The sequence below is a fragment of the Dicentrarchus labrax genome, unplaced genomic scaffold, assembly GCF_905237075.1.
Source record: "Dicentrarchus labrax unplaced genomic scaffold, dlabrax2021, whole genome shotgun sequence".
In the NCBI taxonomy this organism is placed as follows: Eukaryota; Metazoa; Chordata; class Actinopteri; family Moronidae; genus Dicentrarchus; species Dicentrarchus labrax.
Genome location: NW_026136717.1, coordinates 14,200,542 through 14,218,058, shown reverse-complemented (window position 1 = coordinate 14,218,058; position 17,517 = coordinate 14,200,542). Strand labels below are relative to the sequence as shown.

General features: G+C 41.5%; 2 protein-coding genes across 6 annotated transcripts in view; both read left to right on the top strand.

Moving 5' to 3' along the window:
- The first annotated feature begins 66 nt into the window (after positions 1-66).
- Positions 67-15,999, top strand: gmpr2 (guanosine monophosphate reductase 2). 3 transcript variants are annotated; one of them, XM_051428768.1, is made up of 11 exons: positions 67-220; positions 695-844; positions 1,303-1,422; positions 2,200-2,283; positions 2,385-2,558; positions 2,649-2,730; positions 3,122-3,228; positions 4,032-4,074; positions 4,174-4,333; positions 4,452-5,548; positions 15,759-15,999. In XM_051428768.1, the coding sequence occupies exons 2-10, from the start codon at positions 758-760 to the stop codon at positions 4,639-4,641; spliced, it is 1,047 nt and encodes a 348-aa protein (XP_051284728.1). In that variant the 5' UTR covers positions 67-220; positions 695-757; the 3' UTR covers positions 4,642-5,548; positions 15,759-15,999. The 3 variants fall into 3 exon arrangements, with proteins under 3 accessions (XP_051284728.1, XP_051284730.1, XP_051284729.1); XM_051428769.1 differs by having other exon boundaries at positions 68-220; positions 757-844; XM_051428770.1 differs by lacking the exon at positions 15,759-15,999 and having other exon boundaries at positions 4,452-5,790.
- homezb (homeobox and leucine zipper encoding b) overlaps positions 7,233-17,517 on the top strand; it is an 18,498-nt gene continuing 8,213 nt past the window's right edge. The window contains exon 1 of one of the 3 annotated variants that reach the window (XM_051428763.1): positions 7,233-7,389. The gene's annotated coding sequence lies outside the window, so the exon portion shown is untranslated. Of the gene's footprint in view, positions 7,390-10,820; positions 10,899-13,030; positions 13,181-17,517 lie in introns of those variants that run through there. The other 2 variants (XM_051428764.1, XM_051428762.1) reach the window with 2 other exon arrangements.

The following is a 17,517-nucleotide window of genomic DNA, read 5'->3' as shown; positions in this document are numbered from 1 at the left end:
CTTGGCTGACTAAAACAACCCTTACGACACCAGCGCAACGTGGCGTAAAGCGAGTCTCACATTTGTAGTTTTCTCCCTCGTATGGCCTATTACCTAAACCCCGTTAAAAACTACAAACTGGCTTGTCAGTTGGTGTCCGCCCTCGTAACACTTCCCCCGCTTCTTCCAGTGGGAAAAGGAAACAGCGGCACAGGACCAAATCACTCATACTTTCCGAAAGGTAACTACTTTATTTAGCTAAAATCTATAAACTAATCCATTCGTTGAGTGATTGATACCGTGTGCTCAGATAAACCGCATGCAGTGACAGTCAAATGGGCTCAATTGTGACACTTTAAAACCGATGTAACCTTGAATTTGGACACAAGTAAGCAGCGCAGTTCTGATCTTTGTGCTGTGGTTTTAGTGTGAATAGCAGTAGCGGTAGCATTTCCAGTAGCGTGTAAGCTTTTTTTGCAACCGACAGCGAGCTAAAGATAAACTTATTACATTTTAATAAGGAGTAATTACAGTTCTGGCTAATTGTGACTTCTCTTTTGAATGATGCACCACGCCTGCGTTTAGTTAATGACATTTTTATGATCATATATTGTGTGTGTGTGTGTGTGTGTGTGTGTGTGTGTGTGAAGGGAGGAAAATGAGACAAGGCACAAAAGCAATCCTCCTGAACTCTGACCTCCCTCCCCTTTCACAGATTTCACATTCCAGGACAGACTTCCCTTTCACTACCTGCGCCATCCCTTTCTCTCTCCCCAGAATGCCTCGCATTGAGAATGACATCAAGCTGGACTTCAAGGATGTGCTCCTCCGTCCAAAGCGGAGCACACTCAAGTCCAGGAGCGAGGTAGGGTATACAGATGTGGATTCATTCCCACGTGTGAAACCGGGCTGACCTTAAATACAGATGTTTCCACTATCTGAGCCTTTTGTCGTCCCTGTGAAGGTTATTTGAGTGAGCGCACGTCCTCATGAGGGATTTGGGGGTTATTAAAGCTCAAACTATAGGCTCCTGCTACCCTGTGACTGTGGTTTTAAATGTCCAATATATAATGCTGATATGGAAATGTACGGTTCAATTTTATTCTACAGGGAGACATTCAGATATATGTTTACAGCAGGATGCATGAGATTTAAACATTTTTGCATCACAAATTGAATTTTCACCCCCAAAAAATTATTAAAATGATGAGAATGTGAAATTTTTGGGGGTCTTCATCTCTTCAGCACTGCCGTTCTTCGTTATAATGATGTTTTCTCACACATTTTATGAGACATTATGTCTTGTTGTCCTTCCTCAACCAGGTGGACCTCATGAGGAGCTTCTCTTTCAGGAACTCCAAGGGCAGCTACAGAGGGATCCCCATCGTCGCTGCAAACATGGACACTGTGGGGACCTTTGAGATGGCCCTGGCTTTGCACCAGGTAGGTTATGCGTCACATCAGCTTCACAAAAAGCTTCATAGAGCACATAGGGTTAGAATCTATTTTAATGTGATCAGTTAATCACTTTGTCGGAAGGAAAAACACCTAAAATAGTCTGAACACAACTAGGTGAGCCTCAGTTTAATTTAAGCAGTGAACTCTATAATGCTTAATAATCCCTTTATTACACAGCAGACTGATAAATGAGGACAGAGCCTATTTTCCTCCGCCAAATACCAGATTAAAACCGAGAAGTGATCAAGCTTTTTTCCAGACTTTAAAGCAGCAACTAGGAGCTTTCATTTTGTGTTGATTCTGGCGGCCACCTGTGGACAAATGTGGTGTTCACCCCACCTCATTTCATTGATTTCAAGGGGAATCTGACCGAATCTGTCAAGATGGCAGGCGTTAAGAAAAACTATATAGAAATATATAATAGAAATAATATTCTCTCTGATGGTCTGGTGTGCTGAAGTAGGTCATGTAGAGGCCTTAGTGTTAAATCAAGACTGTTTCATAACCAGTTAAAAACTACTTGTAGTAGGTTAAAGTATTGGTGGCTAGTGTGTAACTCAGGGTCCCTTTCTTGGTCTTTTCAGCCACACCAAGATACTAACCACCACAACAATAAAAATAAAAACTCACTCATATATTCATTAACTTTTCATTTGTTCATTCACTCAGAGTTAGAAAAGCTGCCCCCTAGTGGCCATTAGATGTCATCGCACTGTCCACAGACGTCACTTGTGAACTAGAATGTGTTGTCTCTTCCACTAGTTCACTCTCTTCACCACGATTCACAAACATTACTCCGTGGACGACTGGGTGGAGTTTGCGGCGAAGCATCCCGAATGCGTGGAGGTACTCAAAGTGTTAATTATTATGTAACCCTTTTATTTAATTATTATTAATGGTGGCATTTATTATAACACAACTCTCTCTTTACTCTGTTCGTCTCCCAGAGTGTAGCAGTCAGCACAGGGACCGGTGATGGGGACTTTGACAGGATTTCGGCCATCTTGGCGGCAGTGCCACAGCTGCAGTATATCTGTGTGGACGTGGCGAACGGTTACTCCGAACACTTTGTTCACTTTGTCAAAGACGTCAGGGGAAAGTTCCCCTCTCACACTATAATGGTCAGTAGGAAATGGATGTTCACTTGTTAACACTTCTTTTAATACGTAATCAGTAAAACATTTTTTACTGTTATTTTTTATTTTGCTCAGGCAGGAAACGTGGTGACAGGAGAGATGGTAGAAGAGCTGATCCTGGCTGGGGCTGACATCATCAAAGTCGGCATTGGACCAGGTGATCACAGCGTAACACACAATCACATCATCACCTCAAGATTACGTGAACACTGTCCCTATTTCTTTACACAGAAAGCATCAATGACACCTTTAAATGCATCACACCGTACTGTATGTAATGAGGCAATTTATTGAGCTGTGTTTGAAAATAACATGCTCGGTGTACCACAGGGGGGAGTCTGGGGAATTCCAACAGTCTTATTTATATCAAAATACATTTAACAGACTTTCCTGGTTGAATATTTGTAGCAACCCCCATTCATTTGGCATATAAAGAGCTCAAACACACCACAGACGATGCTTGCAGATGCAGTTTCCTGTTTGCAAATCGTTGACTGCAGACTACAAATCCTACGAGTCATCTCTTACCCCTCTGTCTTCCTCTCCAGGCTCGGTGTGTACCACCCGCAAGAAGACAGGGGTGGGCTACCCCCAGCTCAGTGCTGTGATTGAGTGTGCGGATGCAGCTCATGGCTTGGGTGGTCACATCATCTCTGTGAGTCTCTTATGATAATCCAGTGATTTATTCACAATTTCTACACAGTTCTTGTTGTCTAGAATTAATTTAAAAGGAGTAGTTTGACCTTTCCTGGAGATATTGTTATTTGGTTTCTTGTTGAGAGTTAGATAAGAGAGAAGATTAATACCACTTGCTGCCTGTGCTCAATATGAAGCTCCAGCCAGTTAGCTTAGCTTAGCATAAAGACTGGAAACATGGGGAAATGGCAAGCCCAGCTCTGTCCATCCAAAATGAACAAATTCAGAGCCTATGAGCGTCTCTAAAGCTCACTGTGTGCGGGACCATTTCTTGGCTGGCTGCAGTGATTTTTAGTGAGTTTTGTTGTATGTGGAACAAAATCAACCATGAAAAAAGCACAGATTGTCATTTTGTACTGTTTGGATTAAACAAACAAGATATACCGTATTAAATAGTGAGCTTAAGAGGTGTAGTTAGGTCACATTTGTTACCTTCAGACACAGTCTGGCTAGTTGTTTCCCGTCTTTATGCTAAGCTAAGTGGTAGAGAGTGCTATAGATTTTCTCATCTAACTCTCTGTTCCTTTAAACTGAGACCTAGGACAGAAATCATTCATCTATTTTAAATTTCTCGTGTTACTTTGTGGAATTCCATCGACTCTTCTCTCCCCAAGGCCAGTGTGACTTGTTTTTGTGTATTTCACCCTGAGAATGTGCAACTCTATCTTTTGTCTCCAGGCTGTTACTCAAGCAGCTGTGATAAACACACTCACACTCATAACATGGTGTTCTGTTTCATTCCCTCTCTTCTCTTTCACACAGGATGGGGGATGTACTTGCCCAGGAGATGTCTCAAAGGCTTTTGGTAAGTTTAAGTATTTTCAAAATAGCACTTTTTCTTTCTTTTTCTATTAAAACAAGACCTCTCAGCAGTCATTTGGCTCTTTTTTTCTGTGACCCTCAGGTGCTGGAGCGGACTTTGTGATGCTGGGCGGCATGCTCGCTGGCCACACGGAAAGCGGGGGCGAGATTATTGAGAAAAACGGCAAAAAATACAAGCTGTTCTATGGGATGAGCTCCGACACGGCAATGAAGAGACATGCAGGAGGCGTGGCTGAGTACAGGTCAGGATCACACTTACTTTGGTGTATAAGGGGGAAAAAATAGTTTGTATTAAGCCCTGGTGTGTACAGAGTGTACCATGTCTACACTGTCTCCTCTGTGTGTGTGTTCTGCCTCCAGAGCGTCAGAGGGGAAGACAGTCGAAGTTCCTTACAAAGGTCCGGTGGAGGTGACAATACGAGATATCCTGGGAGGGGTCCGCTCCACCTGCACCTATGTTGGGGCAGGCAAGCTGAAGGAGCTGAGCCGCAGGACCACCTTCATCAGGGTCACCCAGCAGCTCAACACTGTCTTCGGCAACGATAGCTGAGTGTACGGCTCGATCCTGCTTCAGATGGAAGGATAAGTCTGCAAAACACTGCCTGTCTGACTCCCGAATGCGGTTTGTTCATTGACCATGTGTAAACACAAGTGAACAGACATGTATATTATGACTTAAATACTGCCCTTTTACAATCCTTATTGGTTTTTGTTTTTAAGGTTCTTCCACTTGAAATATCAATGCAATTTTAGTATACTGACTCTTGACTTCACTGACGTTAACAGAAATATTTTTCAGCGCACAGACTCTGAGTCGCTTTAGACTCTGAGTGTTACTCTTTCAGCCGTCAGTGTGTCTCTAGACCGTACGATGTGAGCTTGAGCAGTAAGTCTCCAGCTCTTTGCATGTCTGCTGTCTCATCATCCCAATGCAAGGTCCTTGGTTGTTCTTTACACATATGCAAATCTGTCTATAAAACAGTTTCTACAACATGTGTCTGTGCTCTGTACCGATGACATCATACTGTAAGCCTTTCTCACCCACTTATAAAATTATAGCAAATGTCTTAAATTATTTAAAAATCCTAAATATGCATACAGCTGCTGTGGTTAATTAGGATTTTAAACTGTTATTTAGAAATTCAATCATTCCATCACTTGAACTTTAATAATTTTAATATTTAGTTTCTGTTATAGTCCCATAGTCATGTTTTTAAACTACTTCCATACATTGTTTAAAGCACCTACTACTGCAGATATCTTGCATAATTACGTTTTTTTATATAGTAGGAGAATTAGAAGGGATTTATACATGGACCAATATATACTGAATGATAAAGTGCAGTACTAAGAGCACATACAGTGTATAGTAATGCTGACAGAGGTGTTATTCAATATGAACATATGTGCCAGTTTTTCTCTTCTCTGGTTCTAGCTGCTCCTGGTCATTACCAAAGGTTGTGAGGGTTTATGTTAGTGATGTACACATTTATATACATTATGAGACATTAAAACTCATAAATCAAGTGGTAATTTCTTAGAGTTAACCATGTTTTACACCATCAGTATTGAGTGTGGTTTCATTCCACACACTGTCTGTAGTTACTCCATTTCAAGCTGTTCTTACATGCTCTGTGTTGTTTCATTTGTTTTCACTTCATGATTGAACCAGTCAATAAAAACATTCCACATCTTAAAATCTTACTGGCTTTATTATTGATCAGAGCATTCACAATGTATGTACGATACAAAAAACACAATCCTTGTTGCCATTGTGACTTAATAAGACCCATGCACTGTATGATAACTGTACTGTGTGAGAGCAATGACACATTTACCACCAGTAGATGGAAGCAAACACCTTAAACTGGGAGGGAGAAATAAGTGGAAACAATAAGTAAGTCTTCCCCAATGGGAAATCTAAATGATCTTGTTGCATACATAAGAAGCAACTCCCAGAGACAAAATTATATCATAACAATAAAGAGACATTCAGCTGAAGATATTACATTACCTATAATGTATTTTTTTACTCTAAAAACAACCACAACATTCAGTTATTACTGATATTTTCACTAATAGCACTTTATTTTAATTTGACAGCAACTTAACACGAATCAGTGAGATTTATATTCATCCAATAAAAGCAAAAAGACATTATTACCATACCTATTTGTAGCTGTGAACCTAGCGACAATGATCAGTGATGTCCCAAAATTTACACAAGTTCACAAACCATCTCTGTGGTGCATATGCCACCAATAAATGCTCCACAGGAACAATAAGACTGGTGAGAGAAGGCGCGCCTACGATCGCTGTATTGATTGCCGTTTTTGCGATAAGTCTTCCCACAGGGGCACTGCCATTGGTGCTGGGACACATTTTGGCCATTTTCCTTTATTACTTGAACAAAGGGGACCAGGTCCCAGTTGTTGATGCTCATCTTAATTGTGATTATTTCTTCCCTCTGGTACTGTCCAGTTCTGTTGAAGAAGGACAGCGTGGAAGCAGGAAAGTTCCAAAACACTTCCACCTTTTCAAGCTGTGGTACGGCCTCATCTCCATTCATGTCTTGATATGTGACTAATTCAGAGGAAACCTTGCATTGTTTCTGCTCTGTTTTGGTCATATCAGCTTTCAGCAGCCCAAACCCTTGTGGTTTCACTGATGCATCACAACAATCATCAAACTCTTTTGTGAGAGAGCTGAGCTGGTTACCTTTGCAGCACAGACCATAGACATGTCCATCCTTCAAGTTCTTTGCAGACTGTTTGTCACATAATCCAATGGTCCAGTCAGAGTCTTGGGAAAGACTGATAATCCACCTCTGGAAGTTGGGAACTGTTTGGGTACTACGGAGTAGAAGAGTGGCAGAACATTGGCCCAGCCAACTACTGTAGAAAACCTTCCTGTTGTCTGTAGACAGCGACATACTGGGACCAAAAATCTGAGGGTCAAAGATCAGGTCTGAACTCGTTGCAACAAGCTCCTGATGGTTCTCTGGGTCAACCAGAGACAACAAGGATCCACACAAGTGGTCCGCTTGCTTCACCATTTTTTCACCCTTCTGTCTTATCTCCTGAACCAGTTTGTCGCGATCACTGCCGGGCTCCAACCCTTTTCTCAGATCCGCGGCCTTGGCCTTCTCCACATCCTGATGCACCTGAGAATACATCTGCAGGAATCTGAAGGAGTCCTTCTCCTTCTGGGCTGCTTGTATGCTGCTCTTGCTGGTTTTGATAGACACCATACGGGCAGAGACTGAACTCTGGACACTGGTCAGAGCAATGTCACGCAGGTTAGTCACAGCTTCAATGAGGCGCACACTCGAGCGACCCAGCTTCTCTCTCTCACTCTTCTCCCACTTTTCCAGACTCACATTCTCATCATCTGTTTTCACCAGTAAGGCCTGCTGCTCAGCATTGAGCTTCTCCATGAGCTCTTTGTGGGCTGTGGAGAAGGTCTTCATGTTGTGTAGGCGGTGCTGGTCCTCAATGGCACAGGAAACACACACACAGGTCAAGTCATCCAAGCAGTAGTACTCCAGTAGTTTGCCATGTTGGGGGCATTTGGTGGTTCCACATAAAGCCATGGGGTCAGTCAGAGGATGAGTTTGTAGTAAGATCGGAGTGGTCAGGTGGGTCTGGAGGTGCTGAACGCACATGGAGATCTCACATTTCCTGCAGGTCTTCCGTGCTGGTTTCCTGTCCTCCTCTGTACACATGTCACAGAGAATAACTTGTGTGTCCTTCTGTATATTGTCGGACATGTTTTCAAAAGCAGGAAGTCCTGTGATGATCTTTCTTGAATATTATTCAGCACTGAACAATTCCTCAGGATCCTCCTGGTTGCTCTTAAGTTGACTCTGACTTGACTGAGTTTAGTTGTTGCTCTGCCACATCAACTCTGCACAACAGTTTAAATTTCTGCCAAACAAAACATTCACAAGGTGGAGTCAGACTGATTTAGCTGCAGCCTTTTTGTTAGGTTGTCAGTTAAGTTTAATGTCACCCATCAGGAATGACCAACACCCATGGGAGGGGAAATCTATTTATACCAACACATGGTGTGAAAGACATCAAGACTTTTATGATAAAAAAAGTAAGCCAACTGAAATTCAGATATTTATCAACTCATATTCATCCAGCATAAAATCATCTTCAGATTTGCTCCACTTTTCCTGAAAAAATCCTACTTTAATCTTGATTCCCATGTGTTATAAGTATAACTGAGATCTTTAGCCTGACGGCAATATATTTGTTTATTTGACTGCACTAATCAATGACAATTATAAATTCCTACATGTAAATTCCTACATTGGCCATATGCCGGAAAATTTTAAAGAACCTCCGCGACCGATTTGGAAAATCAAAAAAGGGGTCGCCATTGTTTACCTTTTTCTTCTTCTTCTAGTGCGTAGAAATAGCAAAGTCGGTAGCCTTTCCTCAATTGCGACACCTCTGTTCAGTAGAAGACTGCAACTAGTGTCACGACCACCAGCACAAGTATAAATAGTTATGGCGCTCCCGTGACGTAACATTGTCGCGCAACAGGTCGGGAACGGCGAGTATACACGACGCTTAAGTCTCCAGCTCTTTGCATGTCTGCTGTCTCATCATCCCAATGCAAGGTCCTCAGTTGTTCTTTTTACATGTATGCAAATCTGTCTATTAAACAGTTTGTACAACATTGTTTAAAGCACCTACTACTGCAGATATCTTGCATAATTAAGGTTTTTTTTTTTTTTTAATAGTAAGTGAATTAGAAGGGATTAATAAATGCACCAAAACATACTGAATAATAAAGTATAGTACTAAGAACACATACAGTATATAGTAATGCTGACTTCATAGCAGAGGTGTTTTCAATATAAACATATGTGCCAGTTTTCTCTTCTCTGGTTCTAGCTGCTCCTGGTCAATACCAAAGTTTGTGAGGGTTTATGTTAGTGATGTACACATTTATATACATTTATGAAACATTAAAACTCATAAATCAAGCGGTAATTTCTTAGAGTTAACCATGTTTCACACCATCAGTATTGGGTGTGGTTTCATTTCACACACTGTCTGTAGTTACTCCATTTCAAGTTGTTCTTACATGCTCTGTGTTGTTTCATTTGTTTCACTTCATGTTTGAACCAGTCAATAAAAACATTCCACATCTTAAAATCCTTCTGGCTTTATTATTGATCAGAGCATTCACAATGTATGTACGATACGAAAAACACAACCCTTGTTGCCATTGTGACTTAATAAGACCCATGCACTGTATGATAACTGTACTGTGTGAGAGCAATGACACATTTACCCCCAGTACATGGAAGCAAACACCTTAAACTGGGAGGGAGAAATAAGTGGAAACAATGAAGTTCAAACTAAATAAGATAAGATATTCCTTTATTTGTTCCACAATGGGGAAATTCCAAATGATCTTGTTGCGTACATTAGAAGCAACTCCCAAAAACAATATTGTATCATTACAATTAAGATACATTCAGCTGAAGATATTACATTACCTATAAAGTATTTTTTACTCTAAAAACAACCACAACATTCAGTTATTACTGATACTTTCACTAATAGCACTTTATTTTAATTTGAACTTAACACAAATCAGTGAGATTTATATTCATCCAATGAAAGCAAAAATACATTATTACCGTACCTATTTGTAGCTGTGAACTTAATTTGGTATGATGATTAGCAATGATCAGTGGTGTCCCAAAATTTACACAAGTTCACAAATCATCTCTGTGGCGCATATGCCCCCAATAAATTCTCCACAGGAACAATTAGCCTGGTGAGAGTAAATGCACAAACCATTGCTGTATTGATTGCCATTCTTGTGGTAAATCTTCCCACAGGGGCACTGCCATTGGTGCTGGGACACATTTTGGCCATTTTCCTTTATTACTTGAACAAAGGGGACCAGGTCCCAGCTGTTGAGGCTCATCTTAATTGTGATTATTTCTTCCCTCTGGTACTGTTCAGTTCTGTTGAAGAAGGACAGCGTGGAAGCAGGAAAGTTCCAAAACACTTCCACCTTTTCAAGCTGTGGTACGGCCTCATCTCCATTTATGTCCTGATACGTGACTAATTCAGAGGAAACCTTGTATCGTTTCTTTGTTTTGGTCATATCAGCTTTCAGCAGTACAAACCCTTGTGGTTTCACTGATGCATCACAACAATCATCAAACTCTGTTGTGAGAGAGCTGAGCTGGTTACCTTTGCAGCACAGACCATAGACATGTCCATCCTTCAAGTTATTTGCAGACTGTTTGTCACATAATCCAATGGTCCAGTCAGAGTCTTGGGAAAGACTGATAATCCACCTCTGGAAGTTGGGAACTGTTTGGGTACTTCGGAGTAGAACAGTGGCAGAACATTGGCCCAGCCAACTACTGTAGAAAACTGCCCTGTTGTCTTTAGAGAGTGATATACCAGGGCTCAGAATCTGAGGGTCAAAGATCAGGTCTGAACTTGTTGCAACAAGCTCCTGATGGTTCTCTGGGTCAACCAGAGTTAAGAGGGATCCCCACAAGTGGTCTGCTTGCTTCACAAATTTTTCACCCTTCTGTCTTATCTCCTGAACCAGTTTGTCACGAGCACTGCCGGGCTCCAACCCTTTTCTCAGATCCACAGCATTGGCCTTCTCCACATCCTGATGCACCTGAGAATACATCTGCAGGAATCTGAAGGAGTCCTTCTCCTTCTGGGCTGCTTGTATGCTGCTCTTGCTGGTTTTGATAGACACCATACGGGCAGAGACTGAACTCTGGACACTGGTCAGAGCAATGTCACGCAGGTTAGTCACAGCCTCAATGAGGCGCACACTCGAGCGACCCAGCTTCTCTCTCTCACTCTTCTCCCACTTTTCCAGACTCACATTCTCATCATCTGTTTTCACCAGTAAGGCCTGCTGCTCAGCGTTGAGCTTCTCCATGAGCTCTTTGTGGGCTGTGGAGAAGGTCTTCATGTTGTGTAAGCGGTGCTGGTCCTCAATGGCACAGGAAACACACACACAGGTCAAGTCATCCAAGCAGTAGTACTCCACAAGTTTGCCATGTTGGGGGCATTTGGTGGTTCCACATAAAGCCATGGGGTCAGTCAGAGGATGAGTTTGTAGTAAGACCGGAGTTGTCAGGTGGGTCTGGAGGTGCTGGACGCACATGGAGATCTCACATTTCATGCAAGTCTTCTGTGCCGGTTTCCTGTCCTCCTCTGTACACATGTCACAGAGGATAACTTGTGGGTCCTTCTGTATATTGTCAGACATGTTTTCAGAAGGAGGAAGTCCTGTGATGATCTTTCTTGAATGTTATTCAGTGCCGAGCAAAGTCCTCAGGATCCTCCTGGTTGCTCTTAAGTTGACTCTGACTTGACTGAGTTTAGTTGTTGCTCTGCCACATCAACTCTGCACAACAGTTTAAATTTCTGCCAAACAAAACATTCACAAGGTGGAGTCAGACTGATTTAGCTGCAGCCTTTTTGTTAGGTTGTCAGTTAAGTTTAATGTCACCCATCAGGAATGACCAACACCCATGGGAGGGGAAATCTATTTATACCAACACATGGTGTGAAAGACATCAAGACTTTTTGTGATAAAAAAGTAAGCAAACTGAAATTCAGATATTTGTCAACTCATATTCATCCAGCATAAAATCTTACAATTAATTCATCATATAATTTAAATTTTCTTGATTTATATTCAATCATATTTGCATCTTCAGATTTGCTCCACTTTTCCTGAAAAATCCTACTTTAAACTTGATTCCCATGTGTTATAACTATAACTGAGATATTTAGCCTGACAGCACTATTTTTGTTTATTTGACTGCACTAATCAATGACAATTACAAATTCACCAAAGGAAACCAAGAAAAAAAAATCATACTTTGTTGGTAGATATTGAAATGCACACAGTTAACAATGTCTGAAATGAAATGTGGTGCTGTGGGCTACAAACAACAACATGGCAGTCCATTACAGAAGTTCACAAAGAACCTTTGTGATGCGCAAAGGACCAATAAGTTTTCCACAAGAACACTTGGTCTGGGAAGACCTCTGGGGGAGAGCATTCATCACTGGTCTCATTGTAACCCCTCCCACATGAGCATCTCCACATCTGCTGGCGTTGTTGTTGACCTAATATTGGAACTCCAAAAGAGGTTACCCTTGACTTATTTAAGCTCTTTTGTGATTGTTTCTCTTCCAAGGAAACAAAAGTTTCTAGGTATGAGTTCATGGAACTGATCGTTATTGTGACGATCTCTCTTCTGTGTTGCTGGCCAATCCTGCTGAAGAACGATAATGAGTAAGAAGGGCTCCATACCACTTCCACTTCTCGTGGTCGGGCCACATTTTCACCTAGACTGTTGATCATTTGACGGGAAACTTGTTGCCTTTCTCCAATTCTGGACCCTCTAGTTGTCTGCCTCCCAAAAGTACGTAAAGGGCGAGTTTCTGTTGTATATGTTGTGAGAGAGCTGAGCTGGTTACCTTTGAGGCACAGACCATAGATGTCTCCATCCTTCAAGTCCTTTGCAGACTGTTTGTCACATAAACCAATAGTCCAGTCAAAGTCTTGGGAGAGGCTGATAATCCACCTCTGGAAGTTAGGAGCTGTTTGGGGTTACGGTTCTGAGTGTGAAAGATGTGAGCAGAACATTGGCCCAGCCAACTACTGTAGAAAACCTTCCTGTTGTCTTCAGAGAGTGATATTCCAGGGCTCAGAATCTGAGGGCCAAAGATCAGGTCTGAACTCGTCGCAACAAGCTCCTGATGGTTCTCTGGGTCAACCAGTGTCAACAGGGATCCCCACAAGTGGTCTGCTTGCTTCACCATTTTTTCACCTTTCTCTCTTATCTCCTGAACCAGTTTGTTACTATCACTGCCGGGCTCCAACCCTTTTCTCAGATCCACGGCCTTGGCCTTCTTCACATCCTGATGCACCTGAGAATACATCTGCAGGAATCTGAAGGTGTCCTTCTCCTTCTGGGCTGCTTGCATGCTGCTCTTGCTGGTTTTGATAGACACCATACGGGCAGAGACTGAACTCTGGACACTGGTCAGAGCAATGTCACGCAGGTTAGTCACAGCCTCAATGAGGCGCACACTAGAGCGACCCAGAATCTCTCTTTCACTCTTCTCCCACTTTATCAGACTCACATTCTCATCATCTGTTTTCACCAGTAAGGCCTGCTGCTCAGCATTGAGCTTCTCCATGAGCTCTTTGTGGGCTGTGGAGAAGGTCTTCATGTTGTGTAGGCGGTGCTGGTCCTCAATGGCACAGGAAACACACACACAGGTCAAGTCATCCAAGCAGTAGTACTCCACAAGTTTGCCATGTTGGGGGCATTTGGTGGTTCCACATAAAGCCATGGGGTCAGTCAGGGGATGAGTTTGTAGTAAGACTGGAGTTGTCAGGTGGGCCTGGAGGTGCTGGACGCACATGGAGATCTCACATTTCATGCAGGTCTTCCGTGCCGGTTTCCTGTCCTCCTCTGTACACATGTCACAGAGGATAACTTGTGTGTCCTTCTGTATATTGTCGGACATGTTATCAAAAGCAGGAAGTCCTGTGATGATCTTTTTCAATATTATTCAACGCTGTACAAAGTCCTCAGGATCCACCTTGTTGCTCTTTTGTTGACTCAGACTTTGGCAGAAAACTAAAGTCTGATTTTGCAGAATTTAGTAGTTGACCCTTTTCTGGTCTCTCACTGTCTGGTCTGAACGCTCTGCCACATCAGCTTTGTACAACAGTTTCGTTTAATGCTTAACCAAACATAGAAGGGGTGGAGTTGGACCCAGATGCACAGAATTATCTGCAGCCTTTTTGTTTGGTTTACTGTCATGTTTGCAAACATATAAATGTTTAGTGTGTGAAAAACATTAGAACTTACAATAAAAGAAAAGCAAACGATGAAATTCAGATACTTATCAGTCCATGATGATCTAGTACAAAATGTTGTTATTTGTTCATCATATTCATTTACATTTTTCTTGATTTATAATCATTCACATTCGTAAGCAAGAAGATCTTGGAATAATTTGCTCTTGAGTTTCTGTTGAACAAACTCCTCGGGTTGCTCTGGTAAACAGAATACTGGATCTAAATTAAGTATTATGAAATGGCTTTGAATTTGCTCTCTGCCTGTCTCTAGTCCCTCAGAGTTTTATGACTCTGCAGCATTAATGTTTACCTGTTTAACAGTGTCACCTACCACTCATAAAAAGCCTCAACTTAACTGTAAAAAAGGCTGATAACCTACAGCTGCCGTTCCTGATCCACCTGATAGCACAAAGATGGAATCTTTGTTCTCTGCTGATCCCTCATATAAGGCGGCAACTTCATACATCTGTGACTATGTGTCTAATCGACTAGACACATCCCTAGATCTTCTGAAATCCCAAGTGGAACCTCATGTCCCGGTGTTGGCTGTATTTGGGGTGCTGGGGAACTACACACTTCCACTGTGGAAACGTTGATAACCCTATTAGCTCGCAGATTAATTCTATTGAACTGGAAACAGGCACAGCCTCCACCTTTCACCATGTTGATCAAAGAGGTTATGCAACACCTTAAACTGGAGAAGAAAATTACTGTATGTGTTCTATTGTTCTTTATGTATATGTAAATTCTGTACTGATTCTGCAATAATTTACCATTTGTACATAAGGCCTACTGTTCCTTAACCAAAATGCCAATAAAAAGACATTTTAAAAAAAAAAAGGGGAAGCTAATAATCTACTATGGGAAACCAAACAGCCTCAAGTTTAAACTGTCCTCTCATCAGTTTCATTTCCTACACTGACAACAATGTACACATAAATGATTCTTTTATAGCACTACAGTAGTCTGACTTGTCCGCCCTCTGCTCATAAAAACCTGTATCTTATCAGTCAAAGAAGATTAATAATCTACAGGTGAAATCAACACCCAGATAAAAAGGTACACCCAACAAAAATGAATGCAGCCAATCAATTCCTGCCTTAATGAAAGTTATAATGTTCAGCTGTTGTGGAGACTGTTTTAGAGTTGGTAAACTTTCTTGTCCTTTTAGAGTTTGTGGACCTGTTGAATTGTATTAGGGGTTTCTAATTGTACACTCCATCCATATTTAACAAGGTACCACAGAGGGTGACTACTGCCTCCAAAATGACCATAAAGTTGGATCAACATGTTCCTAAAACACATTTCAAAATTCAAACAGAAAATGTTGCATTAAGCACACAGACTCTGCGTCGCTTTAGACTCTGAATGTTATTTTTTCATACAAGCCACAAAGTGTTACAGGGGTCAAGATGTGAGCTTGAGCAGTAAGTCTCCAGCTCTTTGCATGTCTGCTGTCTCATCATCCCAATGCAAGGTCCTCAGTTGTTCTTTTTACATGTATGCAAATCTGTCTACAAAACAGTTTGTACAACATTGTTTAAAGCACCTACTACTGCAGATATCTTGCATAATTAATTTCTTTTTAAATAGTAGGTGAATTAGAAGGGATTAATACATGGGCCAATACAAACTGAATGATAAAGTGCAGTACTAAGAGCACATACAGTGTATAATAATGCTGAATTCATAGCAGAGGTGTTTTCAATATAAACATATGTGCTGTTTTTTCTCTTCTCTGGTTCTAGCTGCTCCTGGTCATTACCAAAGTTTGTAAGGGTTTATGTTAGTGATGTACACATTTATATACATTTATGAAACATTAAAACTCATAAATCAAGCGGTAATTTCTTAGAGTTAACCATGTTTTACACCATGAGTATTGGGTGTGGTTTCATTTCACACACTGTCTGTAGTTACTCCATTTCAAGTTGTTCTTACATGCTCTGTGTTGTTTCATTTGTTTTCACTTCATGATTGAACCAGTCAATAAAAACATTCCACATCTTAATATCTTACTGGCTTTATTATTGATCAGAGCATTCACAATGTATGTACGATACAAAAAATACAATCCTTGTTGCCATTGTGACTTAATAAGACCCATGCACTGTATGATAACTGTACTGTGTGAGAGAAATGACACATTTACCACCAGTAGATGGAAGCAAACACCTTAAACTGGGAGGGAGAAATAAGTGGAAACAATGAAGTTCAAACTAAATGATCTTGTTGGGTACATTAGAAACAACTCCCAAAAACAAAATCACATCATAACAATGAAGAGACATTCAGCTGAAGATATTACATTACCTATAATTTTTTTTTTACTCTAAAAACAACCACAACATTCAGTTATTACTGATATTTTCACTAATAGCACTATATTTTCATTTGACAGCAACTTAACACGAATCAGTGAGATTTATATTCATCCAATAAAAGCAAAAAGACATTATTACCATACCTATTTGTAGCTGTGAACTTAGCGACAATGATCAGTGGTGTCCCAAAATTTACACAAGTTCACAAATCATCTCTGTGGTGCATATGCCACCAATAAATGCTCCACAGGAACAATTAGCCGGACGAGAGTAGTTGCGCCTACCATCGCTGTACTGATTGCCGTTTTTGCGATAAGTCTTCCCACAGGGGCACTGCCATTGCTGCTGGGACACATTTTCCTTTGTTACTTGAACAAAGGGGACCAGGTCCCAGTTGTTGATGCTCATCTTAATTGTGATTATTTCTTCCCTCTGGTACTGTCCAATTCTGTTGAAGAAGGACAGCGTGGAAGCAGGAAAGTTCCAAAACACTTCCACCTTTTCAAGCTTTGGTACAACCTCATCTCCATTTATGTCCTCATATGTGACTAATTCAGAGGAAACTGAGTATTGTTTCTCTGATGCATCACCACAATCATCAAACTCTGTTGTGAGAGAGCTGAACTGGTTACCTTTGCAGCACAGACCATAGACATGCCCATTCTTGAAGTTCTTTGCAGACTGTTTGTCACATAATCCAATGGTCCAGTCAGAGTCTTGGGAAAGACTGACCATGCAGCTCTGGAAGTTGGGAACTGTTTGTGTACTACGGAGTAGAAGAGTGGCAGAACATTGGCCCAGCCAACTACTGTAGAAAACCTTCCTGTTGTCTGTAGACAGCGACATACTGGGACCAAAAATCTGAGGGTCAAAGATCAGGTCTGAACTCGTTGCAACAAGCTCCTGATGGTTCTCTGGGTCAATCAGAGTCAACAGGGATCCACACAAGTGGTCCGCTTGCTTCACCATTTTTTCACCTTTCTGTCTTATCTCCTGAACCAATTTATCACGATCACTGCCGGGCTCCAACCCTTTTCTCAGATCCACGGCCTTGGCCTTCTCCACATCCTGATGCACCTGAGAATACATCTGCAGGAATCTGAAGGAGTCCTTCTCCTTCTGGGCTGCTTGCATGCTGCTCCTGCTGGTTTTGATAGACACCATACGGGCAGAGACTGAACTCTGGACACTGGTCAGAGCAATGT